Raw genomic sequence first — 18,242 nt, forward strand, 5'->3', positions numbered from 1 at the left:
ATATATATATATATATATATATATATATATATATATATAGTGACTTCACTGCCAGGTTATGGAGTCGGCTTGTACGAAACCTCCTGCAAGTTACATAGCAGTAAGTCTAAGGTCAGAGGGCCCTAATCGGGCCCAAGTGGCCGACCCAGACACAGGGTAACAGATAAGGAGGTACTCACGTGATGTCGCGGCGCTGGTAGCAGCCCTGCAGGAGGCAGGCCACAAGCTCACTGAGAAATTCCACGTCATTCCTATGTAAGGCCTCCTCCAGCTCCTACACCGGGGAGAAGAACAGGGTCAGAGGCTGGAAACCACAGGGGCAACAAGCAAAGAATAATGTTTAATAAAACATTAATTAAACCCTATAGGATTGTTCTGCCCCCAATAAGGGGTAATTATATCTTAGTTGGGATCAAGTACAGGTACTGTTTTATTATTACAGAGAAAAGGGAATCATTTAACCATGAAATAAACCCAATAGGGCTGTTCTGCCCCAATAAGGGGTAATTATATCTTAGTTGGGATCAAGTACAGGTACTGTTTTATTATTACAGAGAAAAGGGAATCATTTAACCATGAAATAAACCCAATAGGGCTGTTCTGCCCCAATAAGGGGTAATTATATCTTAGTTGGGATCAAGTACAGGTACTGTTTTATTACTACAGAGAAAAGGGAATCATTTAACCATTAAATAAACCCAATAGGGCTGTTCTGCCCCCAATAAGGGGTAAATATATCTTAGTTGGGATCAAGTACAAGATGCTGTTTTATTACTACAAAAAAAAAAAGGAAATCAGTTTTAAAATTTTAAATTTGATTAAAATGGAGTCTATGGGAGACAGGCTTTCCGTAATTGGGAGCTTTCTGGATAACGGGTTTCCAGATAAGGGACCCCATACCTGCACTGATCATTTACACATACTTACACATCCAGGTAGCAGTTTAAATTCCAACAGTTCATTCCAGTTAATACCATAAAACTTAATTAGAAGGTTAACATTTTTTTTCCCCTTTATTTTTATATTTGTTTTTACCATGACCGACAGCTTTAGGACAATATGTTGTGGCTGTTTCGCTTATGATGGATAAAACATTAATAGTGCTTGAATCTGCCCCATGTCGCTGCGCCCACGAGGGTGGATTTCGGCCTAAAAATGTACATTTCAGGGCAGGGGGGACAGAAGTGTAACTCACAAATTACACGCATCTATAAGGATGGTTGTATCTGACACATACGTGTCCCAGTTTCTCGTGGCCAATCAGAAACCATATTGGCAGCACATGCCGCTTTCACGCGAGGTAGGGAAATCATTCCTGTCCTCATTTTGGGTTGGGGGGGTTTGTATCTTGCTCACACCTGACAGCTGGGTGCCGAGGGAACGTGACGCATGTTTCTAAGAAAATGCCCCATTTGTACTTGATAGCAGTGTTACAACATATAGAGTATATACTGTACCAAAATGGGGCCATTTATTGTCTTTAACAGATGACAGCAACCCCCAAAGTCTCAGAAATCACATTTAATTGGACTCACACCCCAAATCCCCCCTAACTGGCCTTCACGCTGGGCCCCCTTAGCCCATAACAAGGTTACAGATATATAGAAACATTGGGGTAACAGTCACCCTGCTATAGTTCCAGGGGTACCCAGGGTACAAATAAGCACTCACCCCAAATCCCCCCCTAACTGGCCTTCAGGCTGGGCCCCCTTAGCCCATAACAAGGTTACAGATATATAGAAACATTGGGGTAACAATCACCCCGCTATAGTTCCAGGGGTACCCAGGGCACAAATAAGCACTCACCCCAAATCCCCCCCTAACTGGCCTTCAGGCTGGGCCCCCTTAGCCCATAACAAGGTTACAGATATATAGAAACATTGGGGTAACAGTCACCCCGCTATAGTTCCAGGGGTACCCAGGGCACAAATAAGCACTCACCCCAAATCCCCCCCTAACTGGCCTTCAGGCTGGGCCCCCTTAGCCCATAACAAGGTTACAGATATATAGAAACATTGGGGTAACAGTCACCCTGCTATAGTTCCAGGGGTACCCACGGCACAAATAAGCACTCACCCCAAATCGCCCCCTAACTGGCCTTCAGGCTGGGCCCCCTTAGCCCATAACAAGGTTACAGATATATAGAAACATTGGGGTAACAGTCACCCCGCTATAGTTCCAGGGGTACCCAGGGCACAAATAAGCACTCACCCCAAATCCCCCCCTAACTGGCCTTCAGGCTGGGCCCCCTTAGCCCATAACAAGGTTACAGATATATAGAAACATTGGGGTAACAGTCACCCCGCTATAGTTTCAGGGGTACCCAGGGCACTAACAGCATTTGCTTTAGCCCCCAGCAGAGGGCAGCTCAATCATTTAGAAAGAGCAGAAGGGTGGAAAGCCCTTTGGCACAGATCGCTGGCACCGGCCTTACGGCTTTACTAGCCCTTTTGTTGCATTACACGGCCGGTTGCCACCAAGCCCAGCGTCTGATCCATTCCCAACTGCCAGTGGCCCTATTCAAAGTTCTACTCCTGGAGCTGTGACTTTGCACAGACAGAGAGGCAGCAGGAGGGGGCTCCACACACATTAGGGGACGGCAGCTCTGTGGGACCCCTCTCCACATTATGCATGCACAGGCTGCAACCCCCCCCATACGCAATTGAATTAAACAAACAAGCACTGAAAGGCAGCCTGATAAAAGGGAGCCCTTTAACATGGACTGGAGTCGCCTTCAGTTCTCCTGGGGAGAAGCACAAAGGAAACAGTGGCAACGACAGCCCCCGCCCCTCCTCCTCCTCCTCATAACTTGGTAAAGCCAAGGGCTCTCAACTGGGCCCACAAGCACAGGCCGGAGGGCTACGCAGGGTGCAGGGAATCCGCACTCCCTAGACCTTATCCCCCCTGAGCCAGGCTGTTCCAACCATAAGCGCTTATCCATCTGCCGCCAAATCCCACGGCTTTGCCGCTCGCCGCACATTAATCACCCAGGAAAGCGGTCACGGGGATTTTCCTGGAAAACGACTGCGCAATTCGCATCAGTCACTGCGTTAAAAACAGCTCATTTATTAATGCGCGGGGGGGGGGGGGGGGGTTATTAGTGTTGGAGTGTAATTAAAGCCTCTGATTAGGGCCTAACAAGTTCATTATTATTATTATTACTAACCAAAATAGCACAAAACTAGTAAAACGCGTAGAAATACTTATTATATAGCATTTACCCCCCCCCCAGATGTTAATCTTTTCACTTAACAGCTTGTTCCTGCCCATTACAATCTGTCATTGAGTTAAAGGGATTTGGCTAAGGCTCTAACACAAGAGCAGGACCCAGGTTTCCCAGAATCCCTCAGCCCCCTCCATATTTATCCAGCTTCTACAGCCAACCAGAAGGCAGCAGGTCAGGCCAGCTTAAGGGTGAAGACACACGGAGCTACTAGTAGCAGCTACTTGTCGTGGCTACTAAAACAGACAATGCTGATCATTTACTGATAACTGTCTCTACGTGTGTTTAGCAGAGGCAATTCTCAGTACTGTCTATGGCAGGGGATTGTCTGGGGTTTAGTAGCCATGAAAAAGTAGCTGCTACTAGTAGTGTCTTCACCCTAAATGTCCAGCAAACTTTCTTAGAATTGTCCACTGGGGGCGCTAGCTCAGACAGTCTTTAGTTTGTGGGGGCACAGTCTGTAAGGTCAGTCTATAGAAACCACTCCGACTTGCATGTAATTACATAGCAGCCAACGCAGATATAAAGAGAAAGTGGATTATTGGCCCCTGTATAGGGCCCACCCAACCAAAACTGCCCAGACTGTCATCTTTTTACATACAGTGGAGGAAATAATTATTTGACCCCTCACTGATTTTGTAAGTTTGTCCAATGACAAAGAAATGAAAAGTCTCAGAACAGTATCATTTCAATGGTAGGTTTATTTTAACAGTGGCAGATAGCACATCAAAAGGAAAATCGAAAAAATAACTTTAAATAAAAGATAGCAACTGATTTGCATTTCATTGAGTGAAATACGTTTTTGAACCCCTACCAACCATTAAGAGTTCTGGCTCCCACAGAGTGGTTAGACACTTCTACTCAATTAGTCAACCTCATTAAGGACACCTGTCTTAACTAGTCACCTGTATAAAAGACACCTGTCCACAGAATCAATCAATCAAGCAGACTCCAAACTCTCCAACATGGGAAAGACCAAAGAGCTGTCCAAGGATGTCGGAGACAAAATTGTAGACCTGCACAAGGCTGGAATGGGCTACAAAACGATTAGCAAGAAGCTGGGAGAGAAGGTGACAACTGTTGGTGCGATTGTTCGAAAATGGAAGGAGCACAAAATGACCATCAATCGACCTCGCTCTGGGGCTCCACACAAGATCTCACCTCGTGGGGTATCAATGATTCAGAGAAAGGTGAAAAAGCATCCTAGAACTACACGGGAGGAGTTAGTTACTGGCCTCAAATTAGCAGGGACCACAGTCACCAAGAAAACCATTGGAAACACATTACACCGCAATGGATTAAAATCCTGCAGGGCTCGCAAGGTCCCCCTGCTCAAGAAGGCACATGTGCAGGCCTGAAGTTTGCCAATGAACACCTGAATGATTCTGTGAGTGACTGGGAGAAGGTGCTGTGGTCTGATGAGACCAAAATAGAGCTCTTTGGCATTAACTCAACTCGCTGTGTTTGGAGGAAGAAAAATGCTGCCTATGACCCCCAAAACACCGTCCCCACCGTCAAGCATGGGGGTGGAAACATTTTGCTTTGGGGGTGTTTTTCTGCTAAGGGCACAGGACAACTTCGCATTAACGGGAAAATGGACGGAGCCATGTATCGTGAAATCCTGAACGACAACCTCCTTCCCTCTGCCAGGAAACTGAAAATGGGTCGTGGATGGGTGTTCCAGCACGACAATGACCCAAAACATACAGCAAAGGCAACAAAGGAGTGGCTCAAGAAGAAGCACATTAAGGTCATGGAGTGGCCTAGTCAGTCTCCGGACCTTAATCCAATAGAAAACCTATGGAGGGAGCTCAAGCTCAGAGTTGCACAGAGACAGAAACCTTAGGGATTTAGAGATGATCTGCAAAGAGGAGTGGGACCAACATTCCTCCTAAAATGTGCGCAAACTTGGTCATCAATTACAAGAAACGTTTGACCTCTGTGCTTGCAAACAAAGGTTTTTCCACTAAGTATTAAGTCTTTTTTTGTTAGAGGGTTCAAAAACTTATTTCACTCAATGAAATGCAAATCAGTTGCTATCTTTTATTTAAAGTTATTTTTTGGATTTTCCTTTTGATGTGCTATCTGCCACTGTTAAAATAAACCTACCATTGAAATGATACTGTTCTGAGACTTTTCATTTCTTTGTCATTGGACAAACTTACAAAATCAGTGAGGGGTCAAATAATTATTTCCTCCACTGTATAGGGAGGGCAATGGTAGGCCAATCACAGATTGCTGATGTCATCCAACCCCGCCCCCTGCCTGGACTAAGGGAAACTAAAAGGCGGCAACCCTAGTTTCAAATGTTTTGAATGGACAGAGTTAACAATCTGGGGATGATTGACAGTGCCATTACTGCAGGTGAATGGGTGGGGTGGTGCTGTTCCTGCTGAATTGTGCTTAGTACAGGGGAATCCCTATGCTGCCATAGTTTTATGGTATCTCTCTGTACAGGCTATGAGCAAACTTAGGGATTCCCCTGTACTAAGCACAATTCAGCAGCAACAGCCCCCTATGTGCCATAGTTTTATGGGATCTCTCTGTACAGGCTACGAGCAAACTTAGGGGGCTGTTCCTGCTGCATTGTGCTTAGTACAGGGGAATCCCTATGTGCCATAGTTTTATGGTATCTCTCTGTACAGGCTATGAGCAAACTTAGGGGGCTGTTCCTGCTGAATTGTGCTTAGTACAGGGGAATCCCTATGTGCCATAGTTTTATGGTATCTCTCTGTACAGGCTATGAGCAAACTTAGGGGGCTGTTCCTGCTGAATTGTGCTTAGTACACGGGAATCCCTATGTGCCATAGTTTTATGGTATCTTTCTGTACAGGCTATGAGCAAACTTAGGGGGCTGTTCCTGCTGAATTGTGCTTAGTACAGGGGAATCCCTATGCTGCCATAGTTTTATGGCATCTCTCTGTACAGGCTATGAGCAAACTTAGGGGGCTGTTCCTGCTGAATTGTGCTTAGTACACGGGAATCCCTATGTGCCATAGTTTTATGGTATCTTTCTGTACAGGCTATGAGCAAACTTAGGGGGCTGTTCCTGCTGAATTGTGCTTAGTACAGGGGAATCCCTATGCCCAAATAAGAGAGTTGTTATATATGGCCCTGCCAGATGCCCCAATTAGTGCCATCTCTGCAGATCCATGCACCAGAGGGTGGCGCTGTAACTGCAGTCCTATGGGAAAACCGACTGCTGAATGGAAGTGGCCAGAGGCGGTACTGCAAAGCTGGAAAGACCCCCATGAGACACCCAGCCCCTCGCTACCGTGGGTTTTAGGGTAAAAGCACACAAATTGCCCTTAGTGTGCACTTTTTCACACATCCTGAAATCTGCTCTCCGAAACTGGGACACCCCCCCTCCCCACCCCCAGCCATACCCCCAGGGGCCGCACACAAACCCACATTGAGGTCCTGCTGAACTTCTGACCTGGCCAACACCAACCAATCCCGCGGGCCCCCTGCTCTTTTCACCTCTTGGAACATTCCAGCGAGCCCACGGCTACTGTACACACTGGGGCGATGCTGATAGGGCGTCGGTAGGGAGGGCAATTATACAGCAGTTGGTTGGAACTGTTATTTTATGAAGCATCAGCAGTCACGTCCCACAGTGTCAAATCAGCAGTTCTACACACTGACAAACAATACAGAACTGACTCCCGCATCTAGGAATCATGGGAAATCATATGCAAATAACACTTAAGAATTGGGGTCTCCAACCAACAGCCCCCAAAGTTTGCCCATAGCCTGTACAGAGAGATACCATAAAACTATGGCACATAGGGATTCCCCTGTACTAAGCACAATTCAGCAGGAACAGCCCCCTAAGTTTGCTCATAGCCTGTACAGAGAGATACCATAAAACTATGGCAGCATAGGGATTCCCCTGTACTAAGCACAATTCAGCAGGAACAGCCCCCTAAGTTTGCTCATAGCCTTTACAGAGAGATACCATAAAACTATGGCAGCATAGGGATTCCCCTGTACTAAGCACAATTCAGCAGGAACAGCCCCCTAAGTTTGCTCATAGCCTGTACAGAGAGATACCATAAAACTATGGCACATAGGGGGCTGTTCCTGCTGAATTGTGCTTAGTACAGGGGAATCCCTATGTGCCATAGTTTTATGGTATCTCTCTGTACAGACTATGAGCAAACTTAGGGGGCTGTTCCTGCTGAATTGTGCTTAGTACAGGGGAATCCCTATGTGCCATAGTTTTATGGTATCTCTCTGTACAGACTATGAGCAAACTTAGGGGGCTGTTCCTGCTGAATTGTGCTTAGTACAGGGGAATCCCTATGCTGCCATAGTTTTATGGTACCTCTCTGTACAGGCTATGAGCAAACTTAGGGGGCTGTTCCTGCTGAATTGTGCTTAGTACAGGGGAATCCCTATGCTGCCATAGTTTTATGGTATCTCTCTGTACAGGCTATGAGCAAACTTAGGGGGCTGTTCCTGCTGAATTGTGCTTAGTACAGGGGAATCCCTAAGTTTGCCCATAGCCTGTACAGAGAGATACCATGGAACTGGCGCATAGACACAGATAGCTGCACCATTGTGCCAGGGGTCCCAGGCTAATCCCATGCATGGAGATTTGTTATAAAAATATGTTTCAGTATTTCCTATGGGACAAAACAACGCAGGCATGCCCCAATGAAACCTGCTTGTATCAGGTGCAAAAACTCAGAATATGTTACATCAGCTTTAAAGTGATACTATATCCCCAAATTAAGCTTTTTAAAATATTTAGCTAAACACAGATAGGATCTGTGCCACTGTGACAGAATGCTCTGTTATACAGATAGCTAGAATCTCAGCCATAAAGCAGGGCAGGACTGCTGCTTACAATGGGGGGGATCAGATAGGATCTGTGCCACTGTGACAGAATGCTCTGTTATACAGATAGCTAGAATCTCAGCCATAAAGCAGGGCAGGACTGCTGCTTACAATGGGGGGGGGATCAGATAGGATCTGTGCCACTGTGACAGAATGCTCTGTTATACAGATAGCTAGAATCTCAGCCATAAAGCAAGGCAGGACTGCTGCTTACAATGGGGGGGGATCAGATAGGATCTGTGCCACTGTGACAGAATGCTCTGTTATACAGATAGCTAGAATCTCAGCCATAAAGCAGGGCAGGACTGCTGCTTACAATGGGGGGGATCAGATAGGATCTGTGCCACTGTGACAGAATGCTCTGTTATACAGATAGCTAGAATCTCAGCCATAAAGCAGGGCAGGACTGCTGCTTACAATGGGGGGATCAGATAGGATCTGTGCCACTGTGACAGAATGCTCTGTTATACAGATAGCTAGAATCTCAGCCATAAAGCAGGGCAGGACTGCTGCTTACAATGGGGGGGGATCAGATAGGATCTGTGCCACTGTGACAGAATGCTCTGTTATACAGATAGCTAGAATCTCAGCCATAAAGCAGGGCAGGACTGCTGCTTACAATGGGGGGATCAGATAGGATCTGTGCCACTGTGCCAGAATGCTCTGTTATACAGATAGCTAGAATCTCAGCCATAAAGCAGGGCAGGACTGCTGCTTACAATGGGGGGATCAGATAGGATCTGTGCCACTGTGACAGAATGCTCTGTTATACAGATAGCTAGAATCTCAGCCATAAAGCAGGGCAGGACTGCTGCTTACAATGGGGGGGATCAGATAGGATCTGTGCCACTGTGACAGAATGCTCTGTTATACAGATAGCTAGAATCTCAGCCATAAAGCAGGGCAGGACTGCTGCTTACAATGGGGGGGGGATCAGATAGGATCTGTGCCACTGTGACAGAATGCTCTGTTATACAGATAGCTAGAATCTCAGCCATAAAGCAAGGCAGGACTGCTGCTTACAATGGGGGGGGGGGGGGGGGGGGGGGGGGGGATCAGATAGGATCTGTGCCACTGTGACAAAACGCTCTGTTATACAGATAGCTAGAATCTCAGCCATAAAGCAGGGCAGGACTGCTGCTTACAATGGGGGGGGATCAGATAGGATCTGTGCCACTGTGACAAAATGCTCTGTTATACAGATAGCTAGAATCTCAGCCATAAAGCAGGGCAGGACTGCTGCTTACAATGGGGGGGGATCAGATAGGATCTGTGCCACTGTGACAGAATGCTCTGTTATACAGATAGCTAGAATCTCAGCCATAAAGCAGGGCAGGACTGCTGCTTACAATGGGGGGATCAGATAGGATCTGTGCCACTGTGACAGAATGCTCTGTTATACAGATAGCTAGAATCTCAGCCATAAAGCAGGGCAGGACTGCTGCTTACAATGGGGGGATCAGATAGGATCTGTGCCACTGTGACAGAATGCTCTGTTATACAGATAGCTAGAATCTCAGCCATAAAGCAGGGCAGGACAAGGAAAAGTAGATTTTTCCCAAAATGCTATGTCTCATAAGCACTCTATTATTTAACCCTTGAGGGCCTGGCGTTCTCTAACAGCAGCTCTCCGGCACACAAGCAGTCACAGTACCCTCGGCCGGTGCCAGTGTGCCGCTTCCCTCCTGCCTCGCACGCTCTGCTCATTACCCACAGCCAACTGGGAGGTACCCAGGTGCAGAGCGGTGCAGTTGACAGCGCAGCGCGGCAGCTGGAGGGCTGATTATAGGAGAGAGCTGGGACCCATGGAGAAGCCCCAGACCCTGCGAATCCTCTCATCAGCAGTCCTGTCACACAGGCCCAAGAGGAACTGGGAACAAACACTTCATTACATCTCCCGGCAATGTCACAGTAACCACATTAACTCCTCGCAGCTGCACCGCCACCACTGAGCCCACTCTGGCACGGAGACGGGGGGTTAAATGCCAACAGATCAGCTGGCGTATACAGAAAAGGACCATCTGCATCATTTATATCATTTGTACCCCCTACCCATATGTATAAATACAAATATACAGAGAAGGAATGTTCTGGGCACACAATAAGCTCCACCCCCATACTGTACTGTCTAAGGGAAACACTATGGCACCTCCTACCCATATGTATAAATACAAATATACAGAGAAGGAATGTTCTGGGCACACAATAAGCTGTACCCCCATACTGTACTGTCTAAGGGAAACACTATGGCACCTCCTACCCATATGTATAAATACAAATATACAGAGAAGGAATGTTCTGGGCACACAATAAGCTGTACCCCCATACTGTACTGTCTAAGGGAAACACTATGGCACCTCCTACCCATATGTATAAATACAAATATACAGAGAAGGAATGTTCTGGGCACACAATAAGCTGTACCCCCATACTGTACTGTCTAAGGGAAACACTATGGCACCCCCTACCCATATGTATAAATACAAATATACAGAGAAGGAATGTTCTGGGCACACAATAAGCTGTACCCCCATACTGTACTGTCTAAGGGAAACACTATGGCACCTCCTACCCATATGTATAAATACAAATATACAGAGAAGGAATGTTCTGGGCACACAATAAGCTGTACCCCCATACTGTACTGTCTAAGGGAAACACTATGGCACCTCCTACCCATATGTATAAATACATATATACAGAGAAGGAATGTTCTGGGCACACAATAAGCTGTACCCCCATACTGTACTGTCTAAGGGAAACACTATGGCACCTCCTACCCATATGTATAAATACAAATATACAGAGAGGGAATGTTCTGGGCACACAATAAGCTGTACCCCCATACTGTACTGTCTAAGGGAAACACTATGGCACCTCCTACCCATATGTATAAATACAAATATACAGAGAAGGAATGTTCTGGGCACACAATAAGCTGTACCCCCATACTGTACTGTCTAAGGGAAACACTATGGCACCCCCTACCCATATGTATAATTACAAATATACAGAGAAGGAATGTTCTGGGCACACAATAAGCTATACCCCCATACTGTACTGTCTAAGGGAATCACTATGGCACCCCCTACCCATATGTATAATTACAAATATACAGAGAAGGAATGTTCTGGGCACACAATAAGCTGTACCCCCATACTGTACTGTCTAAGGGAAACACTATGGCACCCCCTACCCATATGTATAAATACAAATATACAGAGAAGGAATGTTCTGGGCACACAATAAGCTGTACCCCCATACTGTACTGTCTAAGGGAAACACTATGGCACCTCCTACCCATATGTATAAATACAAATATACAGAGAAGGAATGCTCTGGGCACACAATAAGCCCAGTGTGATGTAGCTGGAAGATAGTGGGGTAGCAGGAGGGTTTAGGGTCTACTTTCTGCTTAATGTGATTGGCTGAATACAAACTGCCCCCTGCAGAGGTGACAAGGAGTGGCCAATGTGCAGAGGTCACCCACAGCCGGCAGGGCAAAGCGCTTACAATGTATCACAGTGACTCTCTAGTGGACACACAGACAAGCAGCTGCTACATTGTAGCGCAAGAAAACTTCATAAAAGGAAAGAAACTGGGAAATGGATTTTGTGTTATTTCCCTTTTAAATAAAAGCATCTCTGCAGAGCAAGGAAAACAAACACCCCTGCCCGAGCCCCCTCCCATGCAGTGACATCACCCAGGAGAGGGGGGGCTGGGGGCGGGGCCTCGGTGTAAATGGGTAGAGCCACAGCGGGGAGGGAAATATCCTCCCCATTTTTATCATAACAAAAAAGCCATGTGCTTCAACTCCTATCCAGAGCCAGCAGTGCAGGGGCATTCATAGCCCCCCAGCAAAAACAGAGCTGGGCCCCAGCAGCAGAGGGGCCCCCTTAGTGGGGGGGGGGGGGGGGTAAAAGTACAAAGCACAACAAATAAGGCTGAACTCTCACCCTGGCAATACGTGTGTGTGGGGAAATTGTACAATATCCAGCCAATCACATGCAACCACTTTGATTTTCTTTCCCCTGCTGCTCTTGACCCGAAATCACACCGCCCAAAGAATAAATAGCAGCTCTCCCGATGGCGGAATGGAAATTCCAAATCAATATTTGTCCCTTTTCTTTCCTTCTCCTTCATTTCTTGCAAAACAACACCCGGCGGCATAGGCATATAGCTAATATACAGCAATGTACCCCCCTACTGTAAATGATAAGGATATTAGCAGCCACTGAGGGGTTCTGTGCCCATATAAAAGGCACAAGGCTGCAGGCTGAGTTATACAGGGAACTCTGAGTATCACTCATGTATTATAAGGGATAATGTACCCCCTACTGTAAATGATAAGGATATTAGCAGTCACTGAGGGGTTCTGTGCCCATATAAAGGCACAAGGCTGCAGGCTGAGTTATACAGGGAACCCTGAGTATCACTCATGTATTATAAGGGATAATGTACCCCCTACTGTAAATGATAAGGATATTAGCAGTCACTGAGGGGTTCTGTGCCCCCCATATAAAGGCACAAGGCTGCAGGCTGAGTTATACAGGGAACTCTGAGTATCACTCATGTATTATAAGGGATAATGTACCCCCTACTGTAAATGATAAGGATATTAGCAGTCACTGAGGGGTTCTGTGCCCATATAAAGGCACAAGGCTGCAGGCTGAGTTATACAGGGAACTCTGAGTATCACTCATGTATTATAAGGGATAATGTACCCCCTACTGTAAATGATAAGGATATTAGATATCATACCATATAAAGGCAAGCATGGGAAGGGTTAAGTACCTGGCTACTGATGTGCTGGCATATAGACTACAAAAGCCCCTGACCATTGTGCTGACTGATTTATATAATCAGGGCTGGGCAGCCTGTATCTGCCCAAACATGGCTGACTTACAAGTCTTGGAATTAATGGGGGCTGCTGGGAGCTGTAGTTGGTGGGACACCGGCTGCTCTCAGAAGCCTCCCCCTGGCCAGAGACCATGCAAGCACAGCACAGAGCCATGGCTTACGTGACTCCAGGCCAAGGAACGGTTAAGGCAAGCCCACCTCCTCTCCCACCCCCCCCCCCCCCCCCCCCCCACGGTCACATTGTCCCATCCCGAGATGCCATGCTGCCTCTGCAAGCCACAGAACAAAACAAACAGAGGGGTTTCCCCCCTTAGCTCCCCCCCACCCGCCCCACAACCCCTTTTACTCCTCACCCCCGACCCCCCCCCCATCACAGCTCTGCCCCACAGAACAAAACTTTTCTATTACATCCAGCACATTGCATCCCAATAGGCAGAGAAACTGAGCTCTGCTAAACCCCTTCATCACCAGGAAGCTGCAACCTGACCCGGCTGGACCACAATACACAACAAAGGGGTGGGGGGGGGACTTTATCTTTGAAATCACACGTAAACCTTCACAAAAAACATTTAAATATGCCGCAGATGGCTGTGCCCAAAGCTTAATGATTTCTCTCTCTATTCTGCTTCCCTACAAAGTAAAGCTTGACATGTAAGCTGGTTGCTAAAGTCAGTGACCTTAGCAACCAGATTTTGGCAACCAAAGAGTAGTTTATATCTGGACTTTATATCTATCTGGACTATATATCTATCTATCTAGACCTTATATCTAGAACACCCGTCTGTAAGTCGCCGACCCACTTAGGTTTAAACGCTATGGGACAAGGACCTCCTTTCTGGTATCTGGAGCACCCCAACAGGGTGGCAGCGCCAGACAAGCACCCCATATGCCATAAACCTGTCACTGGTAAAATTTGGGTGCCTCTAGAAATGTCCCCTTTACTCTTTCTATTTTGTCCACCAATCCTATTTATGGTTCGGAAGACCTATATTTAAGTTTTTCTTTTCTCTCTGTTGCATTGAACGTGGATCCGACTCCAGATGTTACAGGTTCAGCGGACAAAAAAAAAAAAAAAAAAAACAAATTACATGGTGTTACATCATCCAGCACCCTGGCGCTCAGGTACAAGAGACCAACGAGGTGCCTAGTGATTACTGTAACCCTCCGGTAAAGGGGAAGTAAACCCAATACGGGAGAAGCAGCTGATTAACAAACAAGGAGAATAGATTTCTGCTACATGGCTTCAAGAGTCAGAACCAGTGGACAGACAGCAATGAGAGTAACACATATAAACCCAGGGAGAATGAGGAATGAATGGGTATTGGGGAAGTTGTATCAGGAGTCAGAACCAGCAGTGCAGGGAAGGGAAAGGGACAGACACAGTGACAGTTACACATAACTATAAACCCAGTGAGAATGAGGAATGAATGGATATTGGGGAGTTGTATCAGGAGTCAGAACCAGCAGTGCAGGGAAGGGAAAGGGACAGACACAGTGACAGTTACACATAACTATAAACCCAGTGAGAATGAGGAATGAATGGATATTGGGGAGTTGTATCAGGAGTCAGAACCAGCAGTGCAAGGAAGGGAAAGGGAGGGACAGACACAGTGACAGTTACACATAACTATAAACCCAGTGAGAATGCGGGATGAATGGATATTGGGGAGTTGTATCAGGAGTCAGAACCAGCAGTGCAGAGAAGGGAAAGGGACAGGTACAGTGACAGTTACACATAACTATAAACCCAGTGAGAATGCGGGATGAATGGATATTGGGGAGTTGTATCAGGAGTCAGAACCAGCAGTGCAGAGAAGGGAAAGGGACAGGTACAGTGACAGTTACACATAACTATAAACCCAGTGAGAATGAGGAATGAATGGATATTGGGGAGTTGTATCAGGAGTCAGAACCAGCAGTGCAGGGAAGGGAAAGGGACAGACACAGTGACAGTTACACATAACTATAAACCCAGTGAGAATGAGGAATGAATGGATATTGGGGAGTTGTATCAGGAGTCAGAACCAGCAGTGCAGGGAAGGGAAAGGGACAGACACAGTGACAATTACACATAACTATAAACCCAGTGAGAATGAAGAATGAATGGATGGGTATTGGGAAAATGCTTAATATATATTTCTGGGTTTATATCCCTATTGAAATAAAGACAGAGCGGTCGCCGTGCCCCAGGTACACGGATACGGGGTTAATCCTATGGGCATTTAATGGCAATTCTCACTGACTAATCGCATATCCCCCTAATCCTGCGGCACGGAGAGAACTCGGGCAAAGTACTCAAGGAAAAGTTTAACCATTTCTATTTAATTCCCAGAAAAATAAGTCTATCCAAGCACTTGGGCGCCCAAGACACCAGCAGAACGAATGGGTTTGGCCCCATTGTGTTTCCCATATTCCAGTGCCACAGGGCTATAAAGTCTCCCATTAAACTGGTAGTCAGTGCAGAGACGCCCCTGTGTGGGTTGTAGAACTACCAATCCCAGCATCCTCTTGGGAATTGTAGTGCAACAACAGCTGGCTTGCTGCAAGCACTTACCCTTCACATCAATGAGCAATGAGTTACACTCAAACCCACTGGCTACATTTAACCCCTGTTATGCTGCTAAAAGCTAAATAAGACCGTACTATCTTATGGGGGGGGGGGGGTTAGAGAAATCTAAATGAACTATGGGGGGGGATATGCAGGGCAAATAAGGTAGAATAGGACTTCTGGGGGTCCAAGAAGTTTAGATATATGAGCAAATAGGTAGGGAGGGCACATTACTGAGAGAATAATATTGGGAAATCGAATTATTGGAATAACGCAGCTATTGCCCCGGCCCTCAGGCTACTCAAGGGGTGCTGGGGATATACCATCAGACAGGGGGTGCTGGGGATATACCATCAGACAGGGGGTGTTGGGGATATACCATCAGACAGGGGTGCCCCATACCCAGGCTGCAGTCTCTCAGTCCCAGGGAAAGTTGCCGCTCAGTAGTAGCAGGTACCCCCCCCCCTTATCTCCCAAGTTTAGCCCCAAACTCAAAGCGCCATCGCCCCAAACTCGTAACGCCGCCCCCGGCCCAGGTGTAGCCTCCGCTCCCGCCCCCAGGCCCCCGGGCCCCCCGGCCCCTCACCTCTATCTCGAAGTCCGGCAGCTGGAAGGCGGTGCGGAAGAGGGAGCAGAAATGCGCGATGGCGGGGACCCGCCAACAAGAGCGGAGCTCCCCCAGGGCACCGACCGGGGGCATCCCGAGGCAGCACCCCGAGCCCGGCTACAGCGTGTGGGGAGCTCCGGTACAATGTGATCCCCGGCCGGGCTGGGAGCAGATGGAGCGGGGGAGGGGGCTGGGGAGGGAGGAGACTGGGGGAGGGACTCGGAACCCACTCCGGGCACACTACTCACTCATATACACTCACTCACTCACTCCCTCCCTCACTCATATACACTCACTCACTCACTCCCTCACTCATATACACTCACTCACTCACTCATACTCACTCACTCATATACACACTACTTACTCACTCACTCACTCATACTCACTCACTCACTCCCTCACTCATATACACTCACTCACTCACTCATACTCACTCACTCCCTCACTCATATACACTCACTCACTCATACTCACTCACTCACTCATATACACACTACTTACTCACTCACTCACTCACTCATACTCACTCACTCACTCCCTCACTCATATACACTCACTCCCTCACTCATATCCACTCACTCACTCACTCATATACACACTACTTACTCACTCACTCACTCATACTCACTCACTCACTCATATACACTCACTCACTCATATACACTCACTCACTCACTCATATACACTCACTCACTCACTCATATACACTCACTCACTCATATACACACTACTTACTCACTCACTCACTCATACTCACTCACTCACTCATATACACACTACTTACTCACTCACTCATACTCACTCACTCACTCCCTCACTCATATACACTCACTCCCTCACTCATATCCACTCACTCACTCACTCATATACACACTACTTACTCACTCACTCACTCACTCATACTCACTCACTCACTCATATACACTCACTCACTCATATACACTCACTCATATACACTCACTCACTCACTCATATACACTCACTCACTCATATACACACTACTTACTCACTCACTCACTCATACTCACTCACTCACTCATATACACTCACTCACTCATATACACTCACTCACTCACTCATATACACTCACTCACTCACTCATATACACTCACTCACTCACTCATATACACTCACTCACTCATACACTCACTCACTCATATACACTCACTCACTCACTCATATACACTCACTCACTCATATACACACTACTTACTCACTCACTCACTCACTCATATACACTCACTCACTCATATACACTCACTCACTCATATACACTCACTCACTCATATACACTCACTCACTCATATACACTCACTCACTCATACACTCACTCACTCATATACACTCACTCACTCATATACACACTACTTACTCACTCACTCACTCATATACACTCACTCACTCATATACACTCACTCATATACACTCACTCACTCATATACACTCACTCATATACACTCACTCATATACACTCACTCATATACACTCACTCATATACACTCACTCACTCATATACACTCACTCCCTCACTCATATACACTCACTCATATACACTCACTCACTCATATACACTCACTCCCTCACTCACTCATATACACTCACTCACTCATATACACTCATTCACTCATATACACTCACTCACTCATATACACTCACTCACTCATATACACTCACTCACTCATATACACTCACTCACTCATATACACTCACTCATATACACTCACTCATATACACTCACTCACTCATATACACTCACTCCCTCACTCATATACACTCACTCACTCATATACACTCACTCCCTCACTCACTCATATACACTCACTCACTCATATACACTCATTCACTCATATACACTCACTCACTCATATACACTCACTCCCTCACTCACTCACTCATATACACACTACTTACTCACTCACTCACTCATATACACACTACTTACTCACTCACTCATATACACACTACTTACTCACTCACTCATACTCACTCACTCACTCCCTCACTCATATACACTCACTCACTCATATACACTCACTCACTCATATACACTCACTCACTCACTCATATACACTCACTCACTCATATACACACTACTCACTCACTCACTCACTCATACTCACTCATATACACTCACTCACTCATATTCACTCACTCACTCA

The 18,242-nt window shown here is 46.6% G+C and overlaps 1 protein-coding gene across 1 annotated transcript in view; it reads right to left on the reverse strand.

Moving 5' to 3' along the window:
• Nucleotides 1-16,312, reverse strand: part of cecr2 (CECR2, histone acetyl-lysine reader) — a 31,339-nt gene extending 15,027 nt beyond the window's left edge. The window contains exons 1-2 of the mRNA XM_031898593.1: nucleotides 16,060-16,312; nucleotides 180-274 (exon numbers count right to left, since the gene is read on the reverse strand). Coding sequence (XP_031754453.1) covers nucleotides 180-274; nucleotides 16,060-16,173 — 209 coding nt within the window. The 5' untranslated portion in view covers nucleotides 16,174-16,312. The remainder of the gene's footprint in view (nucleotides 1-179; nucleotides 275-16,059) is intronic.
• Nucleotides 16,313-18,242: the final 1,930 nt, after the last annotated feature.

Source organism: Xenopus tropicalis, chromosome 3, assembly GCF_000004195.4.
Source record: "Xenopus tropicalis strain Nigerian chromosome 3, UCB_Xtro_10.0, whole genome shotgun sequence".
NCBI classification, from domain to species: domain Eukaryota; kingdom Metazoa; phylum Chordata; class Amphibia; order Anura; family Pipidae; genus Xenopus; species Xenopus tropicalis.